This window comes from Capricornis sumatraensis, chromosome X (genome assembly GCF_032405125.1).
Source record: "Capricornis sumatraensis isolate serow.1 chromosome X, serow.2, whole genome shotgun sequence".
In the NCBI taxonomy this organism is placed as follows: Eukaryota; Metazoa; Chordata; class Mammalia; order Artiodactyla; family Bovidae; genus Capricornis; species Capricornis sumatraensis.
The window spans coordinates 99,074,963-99,099,011 of NC_091092.1; the positions used below are offsets into that span (position 1 = coordinate 99,074,963).

The 24,049-nt window shown below is 35.9% G+C and overlaps 1 protein-coding gene across 13 annotated transcripts in view; it reads right to left on the bottom strand.

Annotated features, from left to right (window-relative positions):
* Positions 1-227: 227 nt before the first annotated feature.
* KDM6A (lysine demethylase 6A) overlaps positions 228-24,049 on the bottom strand; it is a 179,245-nt gene continuing 155,423 nt past the window's right edge. For 7 of the 13 annotated variants that reach the window (XM_068962559.1, XM_068962558.1, XM_068962556.1 and 4 more), the window contains 6 exons: positions 21,339-21,453; positions 18,656-18,843; positions 17,733-17,874; positions 4,774-4,900; positions 2,125-2,295; positions 228-983 (listed from right to left, as the gene is read on the bottom strand). In XM_068962559.1, coding sequence (XP_068818660.1) covers positions 954-983; positions 2,125-2,295; positions 4,774-4,900; positions 17,733-17,874; positions 18,656-18,843; positions 21,339-21,453 — 773 coding nt within the window. In that variant the 3' untranslated portion in view covers positions 228-953. Of the gene's footprint in view, positions 984-2,124; positions 2,296-4,773; positions 4,901-5,629; positions 5,738-17,732; positions 17,875-18,655; positions 18,844-21,338; positions 21,454-24,049 lie in introns of all 13 variants that reach the window. The other 6 variants (XM_068962557.1, XM_068962549.1, XM_068962553.1 and 3 more) reach the window with 1 other exon arrangement.

The window sequence follows — 24,049 nt, forward strand, 5'->3', positions numbered from 1 at the left end:
ATATACATACACAAGTATATATAAAATATATATAATCAGATTTGAAAAATGAACAAAAACTGGGCACTGTACATAAAGTCTTTTTAAAACTCAAACAATAGAAAACTCTTTAAACATTAAACAATTTTAATAAAAGTTTCTGTACAATGCTAAGCAGTTTTATTTACACATAGAAAATGTAATAGGAGTAGTGTTTGAAATTACAGAACTCCTTAAAATTTCAATGGCAGGTAAATCTGGAAAAAATAACAGCATTCCATTCACAAATATCTTCAAGCAATAAATACGTATTTATAAATAGTGTAAATTTACATCAGGATTAGAAACAAAAATCACAAATCTGAAGTTTATTCCTTAGTCTATGTGCAATCCATTATCTTTGTGACTTGGCTGTTAATTTTTTAAACATTTTATTTAGGAACCAGAAGTGTAATAACCGTCATGGTTTCAAAACAAGACAGAAAAACATAAAAGCAGTAAAAAAGTTCCTTACCTAACTTTTCACATTAAAAAAAAGTTGACCAAATAAAGACTTAAAATTTCTAACTACCTTACAAAGAAATGACCAGCTAGGCTAGTATTTTTTTCCAAGGAAAATTCTGAAGAGGGGAAAAGACAGATGAAAACCAATTCGTCAGCCCAGAAATAGAGAAATATAAAAGAGGTTGTCTTCAAGTCAGTAGTCTGTATGATGTTGCCAGTTTTGTCAGATATATACAAAACATGGAAATTATTATTTTGTTTCTGAAGAACAGCTGATCAGCTTTGTGAGAGTCCTGGAGTAGGAGCAAAGCTCTCCCCTGTCCAGTTGGTTGACACTCCGCACTTGGAAGGTTGCATAGACACGGTTTTCAGCCAGCAGCCTTACGAGATAGCTACAAAAACCAGTGGTGCAGAACTGGGTTACTTCCTGAATAGCAGAAAAGGTCTCATTTAATGTCCATGGAACAATATCAAGATGAGGAGGATGGTAATGGAGGAGCCTGAAAATGAAAGTAAAGTATGTTACTTTGGTATATAAATTGTTAATAGTGTTTCGTAGCTCAAGGCTACAAACATGGTCTGTGTAAAAAGGTAGGGGCAATAACAATTCTCAAGAAAGTTTAACTGCCTGCCACACTCTGTGCAGTATAACCTCCGTTACTGTCCCCCACCTGGCCAATTTTCCTAAGAGTCTGAGACCATTACCCTACTTAGTGTACCCTACATTTTGGTACTTCTTCATCAATTAGTCAAAAACTCTTAAAATGTTATTAGGTTGACCATTTTTTGAAACTGCTTAAAAATTAAAAGAAGGCTTATAAAAAATAATGTAACAAATCAATTATAACTTCCTTGGTGACTTGCTTCAGAACCTAATTCAACTAGATAATAATTTATCTAACAGGTAATTTTCTTCTTCTTCAAGCAATCTTGAAGACTATTCAAGTGAAAATACCAGAAGCTAAACTTCAAAAATTCAGTTTCTGACCACATACGTGAGAAAAAGTATTGAAGGAATTCAGCAATTTATAAATTATGTCTATTTCTTATTCATAAAACTATTGATGTGCTAGAGTAAAATGCTCTCCCCTAAGCATCTGCTGTTTAAAATTTAAAACTGTGTGCAATTTATAAAGGTATTTGAATTTCATAAGGTTATATAACGTACCAGGAAGTTAAGCTCCATCAAATATTCCTATAAAGTTACTACTTCTGGCAAGGACAAGGTTTTAAATAAATACAATTAGCTCTAAAAGCAGAAGTTATTTAAAAGCATACATACTGACTCATTTTGTGGACACTAATAACCTATGCACACAAACATTTTATCAACTGAGATCAAATGAAACAAAGGATGTGACAGTGTTCTAAAAGTACACAAACATTTTAAAATGTAGTTACTGTGACATTATTTAGGGCTGGTCTCACTCAGGAAGAAAAGTAAAAATAAAATATGACAATTTCATAGAAATAAATACCTGGAGTGGAGGAGGGGGGAATATGAGTATTTCCTCATGAAATATCTAATGAGTCAAAGGAAAATTTAAATATTTTCATTACCTCCTACTCATCAGGTGGCAGAACAAATCCTGGAGATTCCCTATCCAGCTAACTATGTACTCACATGTTGGTTTCACTTACTAATGTAAATTGGTCATAGACTTGCATCAGGTCCTCCATTTTGTACTGTTCTAGCACCACAAAATTTTCCAGGTTTCCACTTGTTTTTCTTGCACAATCTTGGCAATGTACTATGTAGGTCTTTCGAGAATTGCTCTCATTAGTGACAAAAAGCAGATTAAAAACCTCCACCTAGTTCATACAAGAGAAAAAGCATTCAATAGATACAGTAGTATTTATTTTATTGTACTACTTTACTATATAGAGTTCTACTTTACAAGGAGTTTTGGACAGTGATTACTGATTAAGAGTGGGTACTAAGACAAACATAGCTCTGTTTAAGAATCTTTAATAGGATGGGTTTATTTTGTACCAGACCCGAAGACATAGGTGGGATTGCATCTTTAGGGGAGTGACCCAGGGGAATGACATACGCATTAAAACCACTGGCAAAAAGCCTAATCCAAAAGTTTGATCAAGGTCAGCCTATTTGCTTTAAATTCAAAACATCAGTATACAATCAGATGAAAGTGATCCTTACTTTCCTTCTACTTCTCAATGATAGCACTGTGTATAGATACTTGTCTTTCCCAATAGACTGAGCTCTTCAAAGATGAAGACTATGTTTTACTCATCACTGAAACTCCAGAGCTTATCACAGAGCTTAGTGCTTAGCCAAACCTCAAAACAAACTTGATGGATTCAATCATCTCAAATAAAAATCAATGTCAAAATTACACATTTCAAGGTTTGGAATGGATCATTAATATCCCTGGCTAATATATTCAAGGAAAGAAAATTCTCATGACTTCATGTCTTCTTTGAAATTATGTTATTAAAATCCCAAGGTTAACCATGTTTTTCATTACTATCAATGAGCAATAACAAATAACATAAACCTCATAATCTGAGTTGAAAAATCTGTGAACATTCTTCAACTTGTCCCTCACTTCTGCTATTTATTGAGTTGTCTTGTGAATTTTACCTTGAAATATCTAATTCCTCTCCTTCAATATTCCCACTGCTACGTTCTAGTTTAGGCCTTAGGATGACAACCCTTAACACCACTGCAATAGCTTCTTATGTCCATCCTCTCCAATCACTTTTCTCTCTGAAATACTTATGCAACTTGGGTACTTGCTCAGAAACTTTTGAGGGCTTCAATGATCTCAGAGTTAAGTATCAAACTCCTTAAAATCATTCAAAATGCTCTGCAAACTTCCTACCAACCAAACTCAAAAATGGAATTTACATAGGCTGTGTTCTAATCACACTGAACTATTTACCCTTTTCTGAAGAAACCATTCCATTTCCCATGCTGTTCCTACAGCTCATAAAAACATTCATTCTACTTTTATTTATTTACTTAATTGGAAAGGAAAATTTGCTTTATTTTTTTAAAATTTATTTTAATTGGAGGCTAATTACTTTACAATATTGTAGTGGTTTTTGCCATATATTAATCTTTAGTTGCCTAAAATCATATTCATCCTTAGAGGATGGACTCAAATGTTAATACTTTGATGAACTCATGCGAATACTAGAAAGGAAAACTCAGGTCATTTTCTCCCCTTAGTGTTTTCCTAACAGTCAGACCAACTTTGCATTCACCATAGTCTCATATACAATAGAACTGTTTATAATTTGTCTTCCCTAAGTAGGATGTAAGCTCCTTCAGAGCAGGTACCACATCTTTGCTTCTGTATCTCTTGCGAGCCTTGGCCACAGGAGAAGCCTGACCAACGTACTGTGAATTGTACCAGAGAGAACTGAACAATGATCTGCCTGAAACTGCACTGAACTATATCCAGTTTACTGGCATCTGTCTACACCTGGAGTGTTCCCAGTTTAAAATTTCAAGATTTAACTTGACACTTGAAAGTGAAAGTGAAGTCACTCAGTCGTGTCCAACTCTTTGCGATCCCGTGGACTATAGCCTGCCAGGCTCCTCCAGAATCCCCGCCATGGGATTCTCCAGGCAAGAATACTGGAGTGGGTTGCCATTTCCTTCTCCAGGGGATCTTCCCAACCCAGGGATCGAACCCGGGTCTCCTGCATTGCAGGCAGACGTTTTATCCTCTGAGCCACCAGGGAAGCCCTAACTTGACACTTATTATCTGTTAAACACAGCTGTCCCTCAGTATCCATGAGGATTGGGTCCAGGACCCTCCATGGGTACCAAAATCTAAGGATGCTCAAGTCCCTTACAAAAAATGGCATACTAATTGCACATAACCTATGCACATCCTCCTCTATCTCTAAATCATCTCTAGATTACCTGTAATACCTGAAACAAAAAGTTGGTGTATGGCAAGTTTAAGTCATGCTCTTTGGAACTTTCTGGAATATCTCCCCAACCCCCAAATATTTTCGATCTGTAGTTGGTTGAATCCACAGATAGGAACCTGTGGATAGGGAGGGCCAACTATTATCTACCAGATAAATGATTCTAGTAAATACTTTTAGGGTTAATTCAGTTAATTCACAGTTAGTGAAATGGCATTTCACCAGAATAAAGTTTAATATAGTAGTTAAATAACAACATGGAACACAATGTCAATTTCAGTAAAATGCATTACATAAAAGTACATTAAAAAAATAACTAAAGAGAAACCCAAAGTGGAGAGGTAAGAGGTTTATAAAAACAACTGAGTAAGAACAATTATTTACCTCACAAATGCTACAGTAATGTGCTGGTTCTTCTTTTGTTCGCCCATGCCATATAATCTCTTTTCCTGCAGCAGTGAGAGCCTCCCTCAATGTCTGACACTGCTTCAGCGTTCTCAGAAGACAATACCTAGAGTATGGGGGAAAGTTATTTGTGACCAGCAACTGAATATTGAATATTTTAAGCATGAAAGATGTATCAACAGAAGTAATGCCAAGAGATTCTGTTCTAATATCTGTAAGCTCAATTTTATTTCATCAATTTCTCAGATATTCTCCAATTTAAAAAATAAGACTAATGCTTAGCAGGTCTGATAATGATAATTATTAGATCATTTACAGTTGAGAATAACTGGCATCTGAATATCAAAATATAATAACCTGACCCTGTGTTTAAATATAAGTTGCTAATTTGGGCTCTTATTTGGGCAAGTCAATTAACCTCTTTGGGAGTCAATGTCTCATCCTGGAAATAGGGGTCTGAATCCCAGATGTGAATTCTATGATTTTAAGTAAAGTAGGAAAGCACATTATTTCTATCAACACTACCTAGATACTTATAAACAGCATCACTAATATGGTTGCTTCTGAAACTTTTGACATATAAGCAAAAAGTATTTATGGATAATAGTTACCACACAATACAAAAATGGTTTCACTGTAGTATTGAAGAAGACACTAAATTCCCTGATTTTGACTTGAATACCGTGAAATCTTTCATTCATATTAACATAATTGAACTTTCCTTATAATTTACACGTTTTCTAATCTCATGCTAATGATACAGTAAATTCTCACAATTTTTGATTTTCCTATAGTTTGCTATCATTACTTGGAGTTGTTTGCTAAGTTCTCTTACTCTCCTGTGGATCTTAGAGGTTCAGGTTCTTCATTTGAATAGAGAAGTAAGACTAGATGATCTGTATGGCACTTTTCAGCTCTAAAATTTGTAGACAATGAAAACACCCTAAAGAAAAGGAAATGGGTTTAGCAACTGAATGCTGTTTGAAAGTAAAGGTCTTATCTGTTTTACGCATAGTCTATTCAGCACTTAGGACAGTGCCAAACATGTAGTAGATGCTCAATAAATATATGACTATGGAACCACTAATATTTAAAGTACGATAAATTATAGCATTTTAAATTTCTCGTAATTTATAGTTCCTTGCTATTTTATAAGTTACTAGGTTAAAGTATTATAACTTATCAGAACCCACATAAGTTAAAAGCCAGCATAAAAAAAAGATGATTAAAGACAGTCTGATAACTTATTTAATAAGCAAAAAGTAATATCAACTTTATAGTTGTAAGGCAAATTCCTTAAGCATCATATAGCAATTCTTGAGTATTTAACTTATTTATAAACAAAATAATGCCTTAAGACTACGGTTGCAAGTCAAAGAGCAAGTAAAAATTTAGAACATGGCAAAAACAGAGAGCATATAAACTCAGGCTTTGCTGCTAGCTCTTAAACAGTACCTGCTTCTCCGTTTTTCCCTCCCTGTGTCCCATACATTTCATCTCTGAAGACACTGATCTAACAATAAGTTTTTAAAGCAGGGCTTCACAATAAGGTCTTTTTCACAGGAAAACAACGCCCACAACTCGGCAGATACCTTTGGAGATTTATAGACTCCACTAGGATCCCATGTGGGAAAATAAATGAAAATAATACAATAAAAATGAATAAGTAAACCAGACAGGGAATATGATATTAGATACTTGGCACATATGATACCATTTAAGGCTGGTGCAGGAGGTACTATTATCTCCACTCTACAAATCAGGAAACTAGGGCGCTAGGACCCTGAGAAGCTGATACTATAAAGCTAATTTTAAGTAGTTGGACTGTTGTTGTTTAGTCGCTCAGTTGTGTCTGACTCTTTGAGACCCTAAGACTGTAGCTCGCCAGGCTCCTCTGTCCATGGGATTTCCTAGGCAAGAATACTGGAGTGGGTTGCTATTTCCTTCTCCAGGGGATCTTCGGGACCCAGGGATCAAACTTGTGTCTCCTGCATTTGACAGGTGGATTCCTTACCATTGAGCCACCTGGGAAGCCCTATTGTGCTAGGGGTTTGTAAAAGCAAAAAATCTCAAGTTTCCCCTCACTATCTTACACTGTACTATCGTCTTTTTGGTCTCCTTTCACATCTTCTTACCCACGCCCCTTTAAAAGATGAGGTTCTCAATCAGCACAGTTCTCCCTCCAACAATACAGAGCCTCGGTTCTGTGGAGTCTTGCTCCACTCTTTACTCAGCAAATGAACTTTCGGTTCCAATGCTACTACTATTTTGGCAGGTAGATTGCAGTTTATAATTTATAATAGTTTCATTTAGAAAAAAGGTAATATACTACTCTTCTGCAAATAATAAAGGGTTAGAGCTAAGGCTGCTAAGAATAAATCCTAAGCCAACAGTTCCTGAAATCACAGTTCCAGAATTTTTATTTTGTGAGATACAGGAATCTAAGAAAATCAACAGCTCCATTAATCTGATTTGACAATGAATAACCAAATTGCGGTTTCCCCTTCGCCCTTATGTTTTTTCCCTGAACAGTAAAATTTTTTGTTCCTTCCCATTTTCAAAAGGTAGTGGTTGGAATAGAAGAAGAATTGAGGGAGACAGAGGCTCTTCTGGAGTCCACAGCAATGAGCAGGTCCTCAAGAAGGAATCTGATTTAACTGAAGGGCAGGGGAAAATAAATAGAAAATAAAGAGATTTAAGGAAAAGATCCTAGGAAAGATACACATATAATAGTCAAAATTTGACTTAACAGTAATCTGTTCTGCTTTGAATAATCCCAGACTGATTTCATATGAAGACAAAGTTTGAGTGTATTGAGGAGCTAAAAAGTAAAAGTCAAATAAAATCAGGGTTGCAGTTTCCTCATTTTAGTTTTTTGGAATTTTAATAAGTTTATTGCATAGCAATTAAGAATTCAATTTGTTGAAGCTATCAAAACAGCAACAGATTCAGACGTGGTGAATAGATTTGTGACTGCTAAAGGGGGAGGGGGAGGGGAATTGGGGAGGGATGGCCTGGGATTTTGGAGTTAGCGGATGTAAACTATTACATATAAAATGGATAAATGACAAGGTCCTACGTACAGCACAGGTAACTCTATTCAGTATCTTGAGATAAATCATAATGGAAAAAGACTGCAAGAAAGAATGTATGTATGTGTGTAACTGGGACTTCCCTGTAGGTTCAGTGGTTAAGACTCCACGCTTCCAATGCAGGGGGCGCGGGTCTGATCCCTGGTTGGGGAACTAAGATCTCACATGCTGAAAGGTATGGCTAACTACATATATATAACTAAATCACTTTACTGTATGGCAGAAATTAACACAACACTGCAAATCAACTATATTTCAATAAAAAAATTCAATCTGTCAAAAAGCAAAATAATAAATTACTAGCAAAAAGTTTAAGAAGATAGAAGATGCTGTTTCAAATGCATCTTAGGGACGGGGTCAGAAATTTCAGCATTTCAGGAGCTAGAGAAGTTGGGAATCAAACTTTCCTTTGACTTTGCAAGATCAGTCAGGATCAATCTGGTTTTAGGACTAATGTTTTTAGTTGTTTGAATAAAAGACTACACAAAAAGCAGGGGCTATTAAAGGCAGATTTGGCTTGGAAGAAAATCACAAGAGGCTGACTGAGGGCTGGATGTATTTGAGGTTATAGAGAAGAACATAATCCAACCAAAACCCCATTTGGCAAAAATGAAACCTAAAGTGGGATGGAATTCTAGAAAATGGCCTGCTGTAGGCGATAGAAATGAAAATATACTTGAAATATTACAATAAAAAAACTGAAGACAATGAGGACAAATGATTATACACAGTATATTCATAAATCAATACATTAAGCAAAAGACAGACAGACTAAGTATGTCATGGATGCTAAAAGGAGAGGGAGGTAGAACTCACCAAAGTTTTCATAAAGAAGTTGCCAATTAAAAAAAAACAATAAGAAGTTGCCGATTTAGATGAGACAGGAAGGAGAAGTGGGAGGAAGGCACCTTCCGGGCAAAAGGAATTCCATGAGCAAAGTTAGTGTGGGGATTATTTAGGGACTAAACAACGGTTCTTATGACTTTAATCTTGGGATGAGGTTTCCGGACTAGAAAAATAAAAGAGTGAAGCCAGAGTGATATTAGATTATGTTAAAGTTAAGAAAACACTGTGATTACTCTGACATTTTGGGGGTAACCTAAGGTTTTCAAAGTAAGTTCCCAAATATTGGTGTGGAGATAATAAGCAGCATGGTTTAACTTGGTATGGCACTTCTAAAGTCTTTATGGTAACAATCTCTGCCACTAAGAAGTACATGATAAATAACTTTTAAAAGTGTACCAAGAAGTACCTTGCCTTGCCCAATCTGTCTTACTGAAACAGCCATGTAGGCAAAGTGAGCCAAAAGGTAAGCCCTCAAAACTTGCCACCTGTCACTCCAGAGGTAGATTCACCTCGACAGCAGTGAGTATCTGAATGCCAGTAAATCATCTAACAGTTTCATTTAAACCAACCACATGGCTGAAAATCAAGGTCTCAGTCAATGAAGAAATGAGTATCTTAAGAATTTTAAACTCTCAGAAAAAACAAGCATGAAAGCAAAGTATGTGTTAACCATGAGAATGGAGAGCTTTTGGATTTTTTAGATTTTGTTTGCTCAATGTTATCACAAAACACTGTATGGTTAAATATAATGCAAGGACAACAGCACTAGAATCTATGCCATGTGGTGATACCACTTAGTTATTAGGCCAATAAGCTATGACTGTAGAGTTGTAGAACACTTCATATATTCACTGAAACATGGGAATCAAAGGAAAAAGGTAACAGTTTGCTTTAATTTATACTCAAAAACTCAGTGCTAGTGATAAAGTATATATTATATAGATAACAGGATAGATAGGATAATAATCTATAATATATGTGAAAAAAAAACAGGGAAACAAAAATATTATTAGTTCTAAAAGAGATCAAATCTAGACTAGGGTGTCCCTAACTTGTCTGGATCATAGGATTCATCTAGATCACTGTGAAAGAGATTCCCAGGGTTCTTCACACAGAGCTTTGAATTTACTTAGTAGGAACAGAGTCTAGAAATGATTTTAATAAGAGTCTCAAGTGATTCTTATGATTAGGCAAGTAAAAACTAGTTGAACCTCTTACTTCATTAGAAACAATGTCTAAAATCTGTTAACGATATTTTTCAGCAAATCACCATGTTTTTATGATCAGAGCCATAAGAGATCACAGAGAAAAAGCCACAGAAAAAGCTCCTATGAAAGAGCACAGATTCTGGAGTTAGACTGCCTGGGTTCCTACCCCAGCTCTATACATAAGTCTTAAGTTTCCTCAAATGTAAAGAGGGCACATCTAACTATGTACTATTCTGAGTACATATGTTACATACATGCTTAGATTAGTGCCTAGAAGTTAGTGATCAATATTTGAACTTAAGTGGAAATTTTCAATTGTGCTAAAATAATTATTTATTTTATATATCCTAATATATCACTGCAGATGGTGACTGCAGCCATGAAATTAAAAGACGCTTACTTTCAATTGTGCTAAAATAATTATTTATTTTATATATCCTAATATATCACTGCAGATGGTGACTGCAGCCATGAAATTAAAAGACGCTTACTACTCCTTGGAAGAAAAGTTATGACCAACCTAGATAGCATATTCAAAAGCAGAGACATTACTTTGCCAACAAAGGTCCATCTAGTCAAGGCTATGGTTTTTCCAGTAGTCATGTATGGATGTCAGAGTTGGACCGTGAAGAAGGCTGAGCGCCGAAGAATTGATGCTTTTGAACTGTGGTGTTGGAGAAGACTCTTGAGAGTCCCTTGGACTACAAGGAGATCCAACCAGTCCATTCTGAAGGAGATCAGCCCTGGGATTTCTTTGGAGGGAATGATACTGAAGCTGAAACTCCAGTATTTTGGCCACCTCATGTGAAGAGTTGACTCATTGGAAAAGACTCTGGTGCTGGGAGGGATTGGAGGCAGGAGGAGAAGGGGATGACAGAGGATGAGATGGCTGGATGGCATCATCGACTCGATGGACGCGAGTCTGAGTGAACTCCGGGAGTTGGTGATGGACAGGGAGGCCTGGCGTGCTGCGATCCATGGGGTCGCAAAGAGTCGGACACGACTGAGCGACTGAACTGAATGGAATATATTTTAGAGGATAATAAGATATATTAACATGGAAAGACAGTCATAGTTCAGTGAACTGAAGGAAGAGTTCAGTAGCTTTGCTTTTATTGTCTTCCTTAATGCATTTCTTTGTGTGGGCACTGGTCTACTTTAAGGATAGCTAATGGTTCAGAAAACTCAACAGCTAACACTTTAGCAGGGATTACCTATCAGCCAGCTAAGAAGATACACAGCCAACTAAGAGATCATATCTAACCCATTTATTCTTTTCTTCCTTTACTCCTAGTTTCATCAACAAGAATAAATATCTCACTGCATGGCCCAAGCCAAAACCCCGGAAATCCTGATTCCCCTCTCACCTCCACCACTCAATTAATCCATACATCTATTTTACTTTCTATCGTTTGTCTTCCTTCTTATCTGAAATATAATAAATACCTTCTAATATGCCTCTAAATCTTCTGCCCTCCACTGAGTACTTATCTTGCTGGCAAGTGATCTACCATGCAAATTTGATTATTAAAAAGATTAAAAATTCTAAAGGCTTCTCATTAGCAGCTGCTGTCAACATGTTAAGTCTCCTTGAAATGTTTAGCAACAAAATTTTAAATCTATACTCTTTAGCTGATATAAATGATCCAGTAGGGCTTAATCCTGAGAGACATTTCAAAGTTTAGTCTAAAGAAACAGAAACTAAGCTTGCTTGCAGTATATGGGATATGTGGAAAAAAGTTTATGTTCATTAAAACGGTGGAAGGAAACCAAAAGAGATGTTAATGCACTAAGCTTCCACTAAAATGTTCCTAAGGAGTTAGGCTATGAACTTTTCAAGTCAAGTTCACTGCAGTATAAAATGAAAGAAGTAATCAAGATAATGAGTATTCCTGACTCATGACAATGTAGGAGACATCTGGAAGAATGTGAAGGAGAGTATGAAGATGACTGTATTTTAGAAACACAGCTAGGATGTAGAAATTTTGAGATTTACTAAATGACTTACTCAGATGAATGACTTTATGAAATTGCAAGGCTCCAAAAGATTCAACTTGAATTTAAAAGTACAAAGCAAAAAACAAGAATGGTATTGACTTTTAAAAATAACTACAGGTAATTCATGCTCAAAATGATAACAAAGGATTAGTAGATGACAACAGGAGAGAACATCATGTCCCATTATTAATCACTCAGTACAAATACAGTTCATAATTTTTTATAATCCCACAAATTTTTCATAAACTCACTGGTGTTGAAACTTGATCTGGGGCTTTTTAGAGTTTTTACTTAGCTCATCAGAGTGACTATGTTTACTGTAGAAATATTAATGTATTTGATTCCAGCATACTGCCATAAACTGGTAGGAGGGTAAAATAAACACACTGTATTATCTTTCTAAATCCAAAGAATTCAGAATATCAAATCGTATTTGGTCTAAGGGGTTTGGGATAAAGGACTCTGGAGCTGTAGTACTACTTCCATGAAGCCTTTTCTAAAATGTTCCCCTCTCTAAGAAGTACCTTCCTCTGTGCTCTCCTATGGTTTTCATTTTAAAACAGTATTTCCATCATTAAACCAAAGATCATGTATTTTTAACATTTTGACTATTCCCCTCATTATTTTAAGCAGTCTGAGAAGTGATCAGATCCTTCTGTCACCTAGCATGATACCCGAGTTCCAACTCAGTTTATAGATTAAATAAATCAAAGAATGAAAAGAACTGGGTAGAGCTGAATGAGTGAGTGTACATGAAGGCAAAGGTAAATTTTGCTTAGATTCCTTATGGTTGGGCAGACTTTTATTTAACCATGAAAACCTAAAAATCACACATTGTAAGTTCACACTATTTAAGAATTAAAAGCAGTAATGCAAGGAGAAAGTTAAGAAAGAACATCTTTGCAAATCTTTTCCATTCACTTCTTACATCTAGCAGATATTTTCCTTTGAAAACAGCCTACAATTCGTATCATCAAATGTACAATGAATCAATACTTTACTGAAAGATAATTCAAAGGAGGAGAAAGGTGGGTGTAAAAATTGCAGTTCATAGTAAAGATGGCTTAAGATACCAAGTGGTAAAAGTAAGTAGAAAATTCAAGCACACATCTAAATAAAATGGAGAAACGGCTGACAAGGGACGTGTGGGTCAGATATAAGGTACAAATGGGGATTTGAAAGAAAGTTTGTATCTGCGCCTTTGTGTGTTTAGAATAGTTTGTGGTTGCTGGTGACCGCAGCAAGAGAAGTGACAGGAGCATATTGAGGTAGAAAGTCAAAATACTGTGGATGGTGGAGTGAACAGGAAGGAGATGAAGAAAATGACTCAAAGTAGAGGGAAGGAATTATAAGGGAGAACATTTCTTAAAAGCTGGTATAGCTCACAAGCCAATGCAAGTACTACTTTGTTTACTGGCAGAATACTAGATTTAAAGAGCAAAGCAATGATGTGGATACAGTTTTACAGTGAAACTGAGCTTGTGGGAAAAGACTCCCTCTCTATTTTTGAACAATATATTCTCTGTGTTCTCTTCCAACCTTTACCTAGTTCTCCTATTTGCTTTTCTTAAATAGAAGTATTTCCCCAAGTTCTGTCCCCAGCTCCACCCCTCCCCTTCCTCTCAAGACCATCTCAAACCACTAGCTAGAAGAACCCCTAGTCAGTCAGCTTTGCTCTCTGGAATCCTGCATTTCCTACGGCTTCTGAAAAACTACAGCTTCTGATAAACCAGCTTCTATACACTATTTCCCTGGCTCTTCAAACCTGTTGCTGTTTCAAAATGAAGCTCCATGTCACAGATACATGCAAGTAGCTTTTACCTAAGACAGATATGGGCTTAAATCTTGGCTCTAACCATGACCATGGGATGCAGAGAGGCACACCTGAAATACAGACTGGGAACCGTTTTGCTCAGTGCCTGGCTAAGGATCAAGCTCAGTTTACTAACTAACATTATTACTAAACCATTTAGAACCCAGAATTGTATCTTATCAGCCAGGAGCTAATTCCATTTAACTACCAGAAACATCTTTATGAAACTCAAACTAGATCTTATTAGTTAAAAACTTACTCAAAGCTCTCCAACAGAAAAAACTTAAGTCTGGCACTCAATACGTGATTTGCCACTAAGAACTTTCTACTACTCATCACACACATTGTGCTCAAGCCAGAATGTACCATCAACTGTTTCCAGCACATACACACAAACACACACTCACACACAGAGAGTAGAGCTGTATCATACAATATATGTTTCAGAGAATTCCTTGGTGGTCCAGTGGTTAGGACTCCAAGCTCTCACTACAATATACATATTTCAACTTGTGCAAATATACAGTAGGGAAGTCAGGAGGGAGGGCAAAGGAGGTAGGTGTTAGGGAGAAAATGAGAGCAGGAGGAAGTGAAGATGTCTAAAGTGAGTGTGAATTTACCACCTCTAGACAGTTGGATTTCCTCTAAGCTTCTCGCAATGTAAGCAGCTTATCATGCCGAGTGAGTAAGATTTCAGAGTTAGTGTAACAGGGCTTCTCCACAAAAGTTAAATATTTTGCCTGGTGCTCTACTAAAGAAAAGGGATTTATGGTACTATTTAATGGATGAAATGAAGAACCTTTCTAATGGTCCAAGAGTTTGGTCTTAAATTGGCACCCTTTACACAAAATATCTGCCTCCCAGAATACATAGAACTGTGCTGACTCTGTGGTGCTGGAAAGTACTGAGTGGATCTGTTGTGTTTCTTTCAATCTGTTTATTTTATGCATTATCTTTTACTTCAAGACAGGAACTATGCCGTGTGTGTGTATATATATGTATGTATGTGTGTGTGTGTGTATATATATAAATATATATATATATAAACACTCTCAGTGCCTAACCCAGAGCCTTACATATAGTCAGCAAATACTCATTAAATAAAAAGAAAGCACAAATAAAAGAAGCAATATTGGCTGGTGAAATCCCACATGTATTTAGGGAATTGGGATCAAATGGTAGGTAGATTAGACCAAAAGGCACAGGAGTCAGAGATCAAATTGCCAGCATCCTTTGGATCATAGAAAAAGCAAGAGAATTTCAGAAAAACATCAACTTCTACTTCATTGACTATGCTAAAGCCTTTGACTGTGTGGATCACAACAAACTGTGGAAAATTCTTCAAGAGATGTGAATACCAGACCACCTGACCTGCCTCTTGAGAAACCTATATGCAGGTCAAGAAGCAACAGTTAGAACTGGACATGGAACAACAGACTGGTTCCAAATAGGAAAAGGAGTACGTCAAGGCTGTATATTGTTACCCTGCTTATTTAACCTATATGCAGAGTACATCATGCAAAATGATGGACTGGATGAAGCACAAGCTGGAATCAAGATTGCTGGGAGAAATATCAATAACCTCAGATATGCAGATGACATCACCCTTTTGGCAGAAAGCGAAGAACTAAAGAGCCCCTTGATGAAAGCAAAAGAGAAGAGTGAAAAAGTTGGCTTAAGTCAACGTTCAGAAAACTAAGATCATGGCATCTGGTCCCATCTTTCCATGGCAAATAGATGGGGAAACAGTGGAAACAGTGACAGACTTTATTTTGGGGGGCTCTAAAATCACTGCAGATGGTGACTGCAGCCATGATATTAAGAGACGCTTACTCCTCGGAAGGAAAGCTATGAGCAAACTAGACAGCATATTAAAAAGCAGAGACATTACTTTGCTGACAAAGGTCCATCTAGTCTAAGCTATGGTTTTTCCAGTAGTCATGTGTAGATGTGAGAGTTGGACCATAAAGAAAGCTGAGTGCCGAAGAATTGATGCTTTTGAAATATGGTGTTGGACAAGACTCTTGAAAGTCCCTTGGACTGCAAGGAGATCCAACGAGTCTATCCTAAAGGAAATCAGTCCTAAATATTCACTGGAAGGAATGGTGCTGAAGCTGAAACTCCAATACTTTGGCCAACTGATGCAAAGAACTGACTCATTTGAAGAGACCCTGATGCTGGGAAAGATTGAAGGTGGGAGGAGAAGGGGATGACAGAGGATGAGATGGTTGCATGGCATCACTGACTCAATGGACATGAGTTTGAGTAAACTCCGGGAATTGGTGATGAACAGGGAGGCCTGGCATGCTGCAGTGCATGAGGTCACAAAGAGTTGGACATGACTGAGCGACTGAACTGAACCCAAAATATGAGTCACTTCCAGTCTTTAGAGCTGTTACATATAAATGGTTTCCATACTGTACCATCCCTTTACCTTTAGGTGATCTGAGTTAGCCTCTAGTTTATGCCCATTTTCAACTTACTATCATCTTGGGTGACTTTACATAAATTTTTTCTCCAGAAAGTAACCTCAAACTTACTCTTCAGCAAAAAAGACCAATCTGAGACATAATAGGACAATCCTACTACCAATCACATTTACAGAGTATGGTACCTAAGATCTAGCATTTTAAAGGCTTTGTATATTACTTGCTATGGCTTGTTTTTTGTTATCTTTTGTCTCCCCCTATCACTTCTGTCTAGGACTAGATAAACTAGTGTAAATGATACAGGAATAAAATAATACACAGCTACATAATTTTTGTTTGAATAATATTTTAGATTTGGGTTTGAAATCACTTTAAGAAGCTAGGGTTCTTTCCAAAAGACAGTATTTTGAAAACAACACATGCTGGCCAAATTAATACAGCTATAGGAGAAATACTTTAAGGTAAGTACTATTTTAACAAAGATGAAGACAAACTAATTTTATTAGTGAGTATAAAGCGGTGTATTTCAAAACGAGTTTTTGAGATCAATTCTTTAAAGATACTGGTCAAACAAATACGTTTGGGAAATACATTATAATCCTTTCCCCCCACTCAAAAATTATACCAACCCTTACAGTCTCTAAAACATTTTACCAAAAATTAAAAAAATAAAGGACATGTTGAACTTTATGTGATGTGAAAGCATCTCAGTCGTGTCCAACTCTTTGCGACCCCATGGACCCATGGAATTCTCTAGCCCAGAATACTGGAGTGGGTAGCCTTTCCCTTCTCCAGGGGATCTCTCCAACCCCAAAATCGAACGAACCCAGGTCTCCTACATTGCAGGCAGATACTTTACCAGTTGAGCCTCAAGGGAAGCCTGTTGAATATATAATCCATCATTCCCATATTTCTTTGACCAGAGTTCCCGACCTTTTGGGGTTAGAAGTAGTAGTAGTAGAAAACACTCTGGGGAAACACTACTATATAGCACTGTTTGAAAATATTGCTCTTAAAAAAATTTATAAGGTAGCTAGGAGAGAAACTGTGATAATAAATGAGACGCTTATTGGGATATACGTATTCATGTAACTTGTATTAAGTGTTTAAAGCAGATAAGAAAAGGGACAATTACAAGATGGATGATTTAATTAAAATTAAAAAAAAAATAACATTTAAGCCAAATGCCTATATTAAATGCTAATTTTCTGTACCAGAAAATATTCTGATGCCATTCCCTCCCTCTGATACTAAGTGCAATCTTTCAATATTAAAACTAAAGTTTCTCCTAGGTATTGAGTGGTTCAGCACAGGTTTGTGAATCTACTGGTTTAGAATTATTTGTGCCTTTGTTCCTCTTTGTACCACAGTGTACTGACTATTTTGAAGGGAAAAATACTTTTAACATGTGCATTCTCTCATATTATGTTTTGTTAAACATCTGGAACATTTTGTTTTGATGTCAACATAATTCTATGGGGCGGGACAAAGTACTGAATAGTTAACACTCCCCAAAAAGAGAGGGACTACAGCAGTTTTAGAAAGCACTTACTTAATCATTTCAAAAAGCTTTGGATCTGAGACCTTGATATTTCGTGCCATATTCCAGGAAAGATGAACCATGGGTACTATTGACTTCACACTTTGCAATTTGTTCCATTCGTACCGTTCCACTGCCAATTTATACTGGCAGGCTAGGAAAAAAAAAACAGTTATAAAGCAACCCAAAGTACCAAAGATATGAAGATAACCACTATCACTTTCTTAGGTGATACCATCAACACCAATTCTAAAAATTGCAAAATATTACAAAATTATTTTTAAGGTTAAAAAAAATAATTGTGATAATAGTTGTGATCATGTAAAGAGTGCTTACTATAACTTTGTGCCACACACTGTGCTGAAGTATTTTACGATATTATACCATTTAATCTGTGCTGTTATCTTATTAATTTTATCATTTCCATTATACAGATGAAGAAATTGAGGCCCAGAGAGGTTCTGTAACTTGCCCAAAGTTGCAAAAGCCAGGTTCTGGTCCTAATCCAGGTTTTCTGGCTTGGGAGGCCATAATCTTAATACTGCCTAAAGGCAGGCATAATTCAAATAGATTTTAACATAATAGGGCTAAATATATATGACATATCAGATAATGAAAGATTTCAAAGAATGTATAACCACTGTACTTTGCTTTCTCCCATAAAGGGTTTCCTTTATAAAACAAAATCAAGCACTCTAAAAAATTATTTAAAGTATCTCTTTCTTATATATAAATTTATCATTTGGTGAGATCTACAGTCTTGGATTTCTATTTGGTAACTTACTATCTTATACTACAAGTTAAATTTTTACTCAAGGAGACATTCTTCCTCTGATTTCTAGTGAGCTACATTCCAAGGAAAAACGAATAAACTCATCAGATACAATCCTTTATAAACTAAAGTGTTTTTCTTAAAGCCATAGTCTTTAAAATACCTGTAAGTGGACCAACATTCCAAGCAATGTTGTTGCACCAGCCAATAGCCTGAACCCAATGCACAGTGCCTGCATTTATCCAGACCAAATCTCCAGGTCGCTGAATAAACCTATACACTGGAACATTTGCTTCATAAAGATCTTCAAGGTTGGGCCACCAAGAACCCATTAGGAAATTCAAATTATTTCTGAAATAAGAAAAAATATTACAAATGGATCAAGTATTTTAATAAGCTCCTTACATGACTGAAAGGCAATGTCAGAAGTTTTAAAAAATACAGTTATTCTTTGCACTGAAATGTACAGCTTATGCAATGAGCAACTGTAGTATATAAAGTGAGTGAAACTAATTACAGTTAAATAGTGGATTACTTATCTAAATATCAGTATTACTACCTTCAGTTGATTTTTCAAAGATCCAAATGAAATCAAAAGCTATTTTAAGTAACACTTACATACATTAACCTTTAATTTCATTTCACTAAAGTCTATTTTGATTAAACCCTTTTCCTTGGTGCACCTAGAAATCTCTAAAAGGCAAATGGAAGGTGGGGTTGGCATCAAGCTATTTAAATCCATAAACAGGAACTCTATGGCACACACAAGTTCATTTTCTGAGGAAAAGTAGAACAGAAAGCAGAAATGTTCTCTATTGCTATTTTGAATCCTAAGCAGGAAAGGAGGATAGCTTATCAGTCTCTGTACAGTTTTGATGACTGACTGACTAAAATGATGCAGTTAAAAAATGAACACTCATACACATGCACAAATATTGACAACAATCACCAGCACCACCACTACACTTTAGAAACAACATGTTACTAAGCTTTTCCTTTAAAATCTGGCTTTTAATTCTATTTCATCATAATATGAAATATTTTTACAACTACAGTTTAGAAAAACTTGTCTGTAAAGCGGAATATGTTTATAAGCAAATCCTAGCCCTACTTATCCCATGTGTTGTTGTTTTAAAACTGGAGAAAACTTTCTATCCAAAAGCAAGCAAGCAATCAACACCATCTAATAATCAACAGCTAGGGTAAAAAAAACAACCCAAGCTAATAACAACGACAAAAAATCAAGTATCTTCTCTACCATATAGTCAAGTGACTGGTTATTTCATGACAAATATTAAGTCATAAAACAAACTATACAGATATGGTAGAATCAGTTAATATCACAAGTAACAATCCTTCTACGAAACAAAATTACACTGAAATGTAGAGGTAGCAAGTGGTATTTCTGAAACTTAGTTAAATTTACCTAACTCTTCAGACTTTTTTATTATCCCCACATTCAAGCTTTTTAGACATCATCTGCCTATTCCAATTATGTAATCCCAGGTTACCTCTCCATTCAGATAGTAAAGAACACTAAATCCTAAAAATAGGCATTCCTACTCAGAAAGAATGAAAAAGAATCACTGTACTGTACCTACAACAATATACTAAATAGTATCTCAAAGTTTAAGAAATATAAATATTTCTGAAACACTATAGAGATTTTCTGTATGATACAGTTCTTTCTCTGCTACCACCAGACTGCTGGTCCAGTAAAGATTAAAATGGATCAGGTTATTTCATAAGAGCATTTGACTCTTTAAAATTCCACATCTTGAACTTTCTTACAATTAAAGGAAACCTATGTAGCAAAGAAAATAAAAGGTGATTACCTTCTGCTTGTATATAAAGAAATTCTGTTGTATTATGGTTGTTTTTACAACTATATTTATATAATATATATATTTATATATATACTATATATAGTAAAAATGTAAACTATATTTACATTTCATACTAAATCAAGATATTTACAGCAAGGATCTTTTAAACCAAAATTTGCAAACTATAAGTCAGTATGTATAATAGGTGTATAATTAATTTTCAAAGTCTCGCATATATAAATGTTTTAGGTGGTTTTCCCTCTTTATCCTACTGGGCTGGAGAGGAAATAACACCAGATGTATGTATAATTTATATTTTTAGCTATAAGAATTTTCCAATTTTATTACAAATGGAAAAAAAAATCAGGATCTTAAGTAATGGAGTAATTTTTTAAACAAAATAAGACAAATAAACAATTCCCAAGTACCCTTTAACAGAAGATAATTAAATGAAGAGTTTCTAGGAACTTAAGGAAAGGAACACTTCCACTATGTGAATTCTTTCAATTCTAGGTGACAATATCTGAAGCTATTGTTTAAATCTTATAAAACTGCTTTGTAAGAAAAATTGCCAATGTAGTTTTAAAAAGAATTTGTATCATCATGATACAGCAAAGAGTAATACATTCAAGTTTAAGTTATTAACAACCTCTAAGGGTGCTCAATTATAGAATTCCTTCCATTTCTAAAACCATTTATCTAAGAACAATGTTTCTTTCACATAAACAAGTATTTATTATACATCAACTGCTTAATTAACCCACTAAACAACTCAACTTTCTACCCATTAAATTTAAGACTATCACTATTGCATGAAGTGGTTTTAAGGTATCTTTCTTAAAATACTCCCAATAACACAAAATAATAGGTTTATAATCAAATCATTTTATAAATCAATTTCCTGCTGAATGGTAAGTGAAAACTGCTTACATGCATTAGGATATCCAGCTTAGTAAGTTGCCCTTTACAATAATTGTTTTCAAATAATTATGTTTAATAAAATTCAGTTTGGAAACCTACTTTTCACAGAAGTCATTCAGAACACCCCAGTAACCTTCTGGAACAACAAACCATTCACAGTCACCTGGACCAATATTAATGTTAACTGAACAGAAATTGTTATTTTCTTGATGACCTGAAATGTTAAAAGAAAAAATAAATCAGCATACAATAAATTCTATAGAAAACTGTGTCTTAGAAATGTTCAACAGAAAATGCTCCTGTGTTATTCAGTTGTTTATCAGTATATGTCAAGTCTTAGAGCTGAGTTTGGTCAACTCCTAACTTTTTCAGTAGCAGCTCTGTGGAAGACAACCTAATCATGGTTAAAAGCTTAGGGTGTGAAGCCAGGTTCCTTGGCTTAGTTATTATGTGACACTGGGCAAGTTTCTAAACCTTTCTGATTCAGTTTCCTATAAGATTTGGTGATAATGATTCCAATAAGTCAACGGGTTGTTCTAAGGAACAATGAAATAAAGACTGCTTTGAATACTGCCTAATGCATGGTAAGTAATAAATATTAGCTATTATTGATATTATTACCACTTCTTCCTTGTGAGCTAATTCCCATTTCTCACAAGTGGCATTAGGACATCAGTAGAGAGGTAAGAAGTCTGATTTTCAAACTGTATGCAGTGGCAGGAATGGTGTCAACAAAAATGGCCAAGGAGGGAACTTGGGGAACTCGCCAAAAATACCAAACAATAAAAATGACAAAAACACCTGGTGAAAACTGTCAGAAGTAACCTCATCAGAAATTTGGACAATATAGTCAAAGGTTTACAGAAACAAACAACTGAGCAAAAGAAAGGTGACTTAAACACAGCAGGATATCTGTACGTCACTCACCACATCTCCATTTCTACCACTGCTGTGACAGTGAACTTAAAAAATAGTACTGTGAATTCCTGGTGTGAGGGCCCCTGGTTCTGGAGGGAGCACACTATATCTTGTTCCCAAAGAATTCTGTTCTTCTGTTTTGTCTACCCTACAGTTTCCCCAAAAGGCTGACAGAAAAGGGATTTCTCATTCTTTCACCTACCTCAGAGCTCTATCAGCACAAGTATTTCAATGCAGGAGGCCCTCAAAGAACATTGCAAGACTAAGAACAAGCTGATGCCACCAAGGGCAAAAAATAAAACAAACAAAAGAACCACCTGGAGCAAACAACAGACATCCCAAACGTTTGGATGGAAAAGCTGGGGAGTGAGATTTCATAGGAATAAAGGCTTTGAAAAGTTCCTCTGGATACTGCAGAATTTAGAAGCCACATGCATGCCTAGGGCAAGAGGCATTTAAAGAAATCTGTCATATCGCTGCTGAGATAATTAATGGAAAGGACACTTCAGTGCCCATATATGACAAGGAATATAGTCTTTGTAAAAACAGTGTGACTACTACATATAAAAGCGATTCCATGTGGCTCAGAGGGTAAGGAGTCTGCCTGCAATGTGGGAGACCCGAGTTCGATCCCTGGGTCAGGAAGATCCCCTGGAGAAGAATATTGCAACCCACTCCAGTATTCTTGCCTGGAGAATCCCTTGGACAGAGGAGCCTGGTGGGCTACAGTCCACAACCGAGTCGGACACGACTGAGTGACTTCACTCTCACTACATATAAAAATAGATAACTAATGAGTACCTATTGTATAGCACAGGGAACTCTACTCAATACTCTGTAATGGCCTAAATGGGAAAAGAACCTGAAAAAGAACAGATATATGAATAACTGAAAAAAAAAATGTGGAAAGTCACTAAAGGAATAAACAACTATAGCCCATAACAACCAACAGTAACAAACCTTAGAAAAGAGAGGAGAATTTGATTTCTGCTAACTGCCACAACATAATATTCAAAACGTCAAAACACTAGCTGAGCACTATGCTAAAGAGACAGAGGATTCAGAGACCACATTCTACAAATACTCAAGAAATCAGTTTTCAACAAAAACTCATGAGGTATGTAAAGAAACAAATTATGGTCTAGTTTTAGAAAGAGAAAAAAAAAAAAGAAAGAAATTAACAAAAGGTATTCCTGAAAAGGCACAGACACTGGACTTCAGAGACAAATACTTTATATCAACTATCTTAAAATATACTTAGAGTTAAAGAAAACCATGCGCAAGAACAAAAGGAAACAAGAATGATGCCTCAACAGATTATCAATCAGTTCACTTCAGTCGCTCAGTCCTGTCCAACTCCTTGCGACCCGATGGGACTGCAGCACGCCAGGTTTTCCTGTCCATCACCAATGCCCGGAGCTTACTCAAACTCATGTTCATTGAGTCGGTGATGCCATGCAACCATCTCATTCTCTGTCGTCCCCTTCTCCTAATGGCTACTCCATTTCTTCTAAGGGATTCCTGCTCACAGTAGCAGATATAATGGGCATCTAAGTTAAATTCATCCAGTCCCGTCCATTTTAGTTCACTGATTCCTAAAATGTTGATGTCACTCTTGCCATCTCCTGTTTGACCACTTCCAATTTGCCTTGATTCATGGACCTAATATTCCAGGTTACTATGCAATATTGTGCTTTACAGCATCAGGCTTTACTTCCATCACCTGTCACAACCACAACTGGGTGTTGTTTTTGCTTTGGCTCCATCTCTTCACTCTTTTTGGAGTTATTTCTCTACTGATCTCTAGTAGCATTTTGGGCACCTACCAACCTGGGGAGGTCATCTTTCAGTGTCCTATCTTTTTGCCTTTTCATACTGTTCATGGGGTTCTC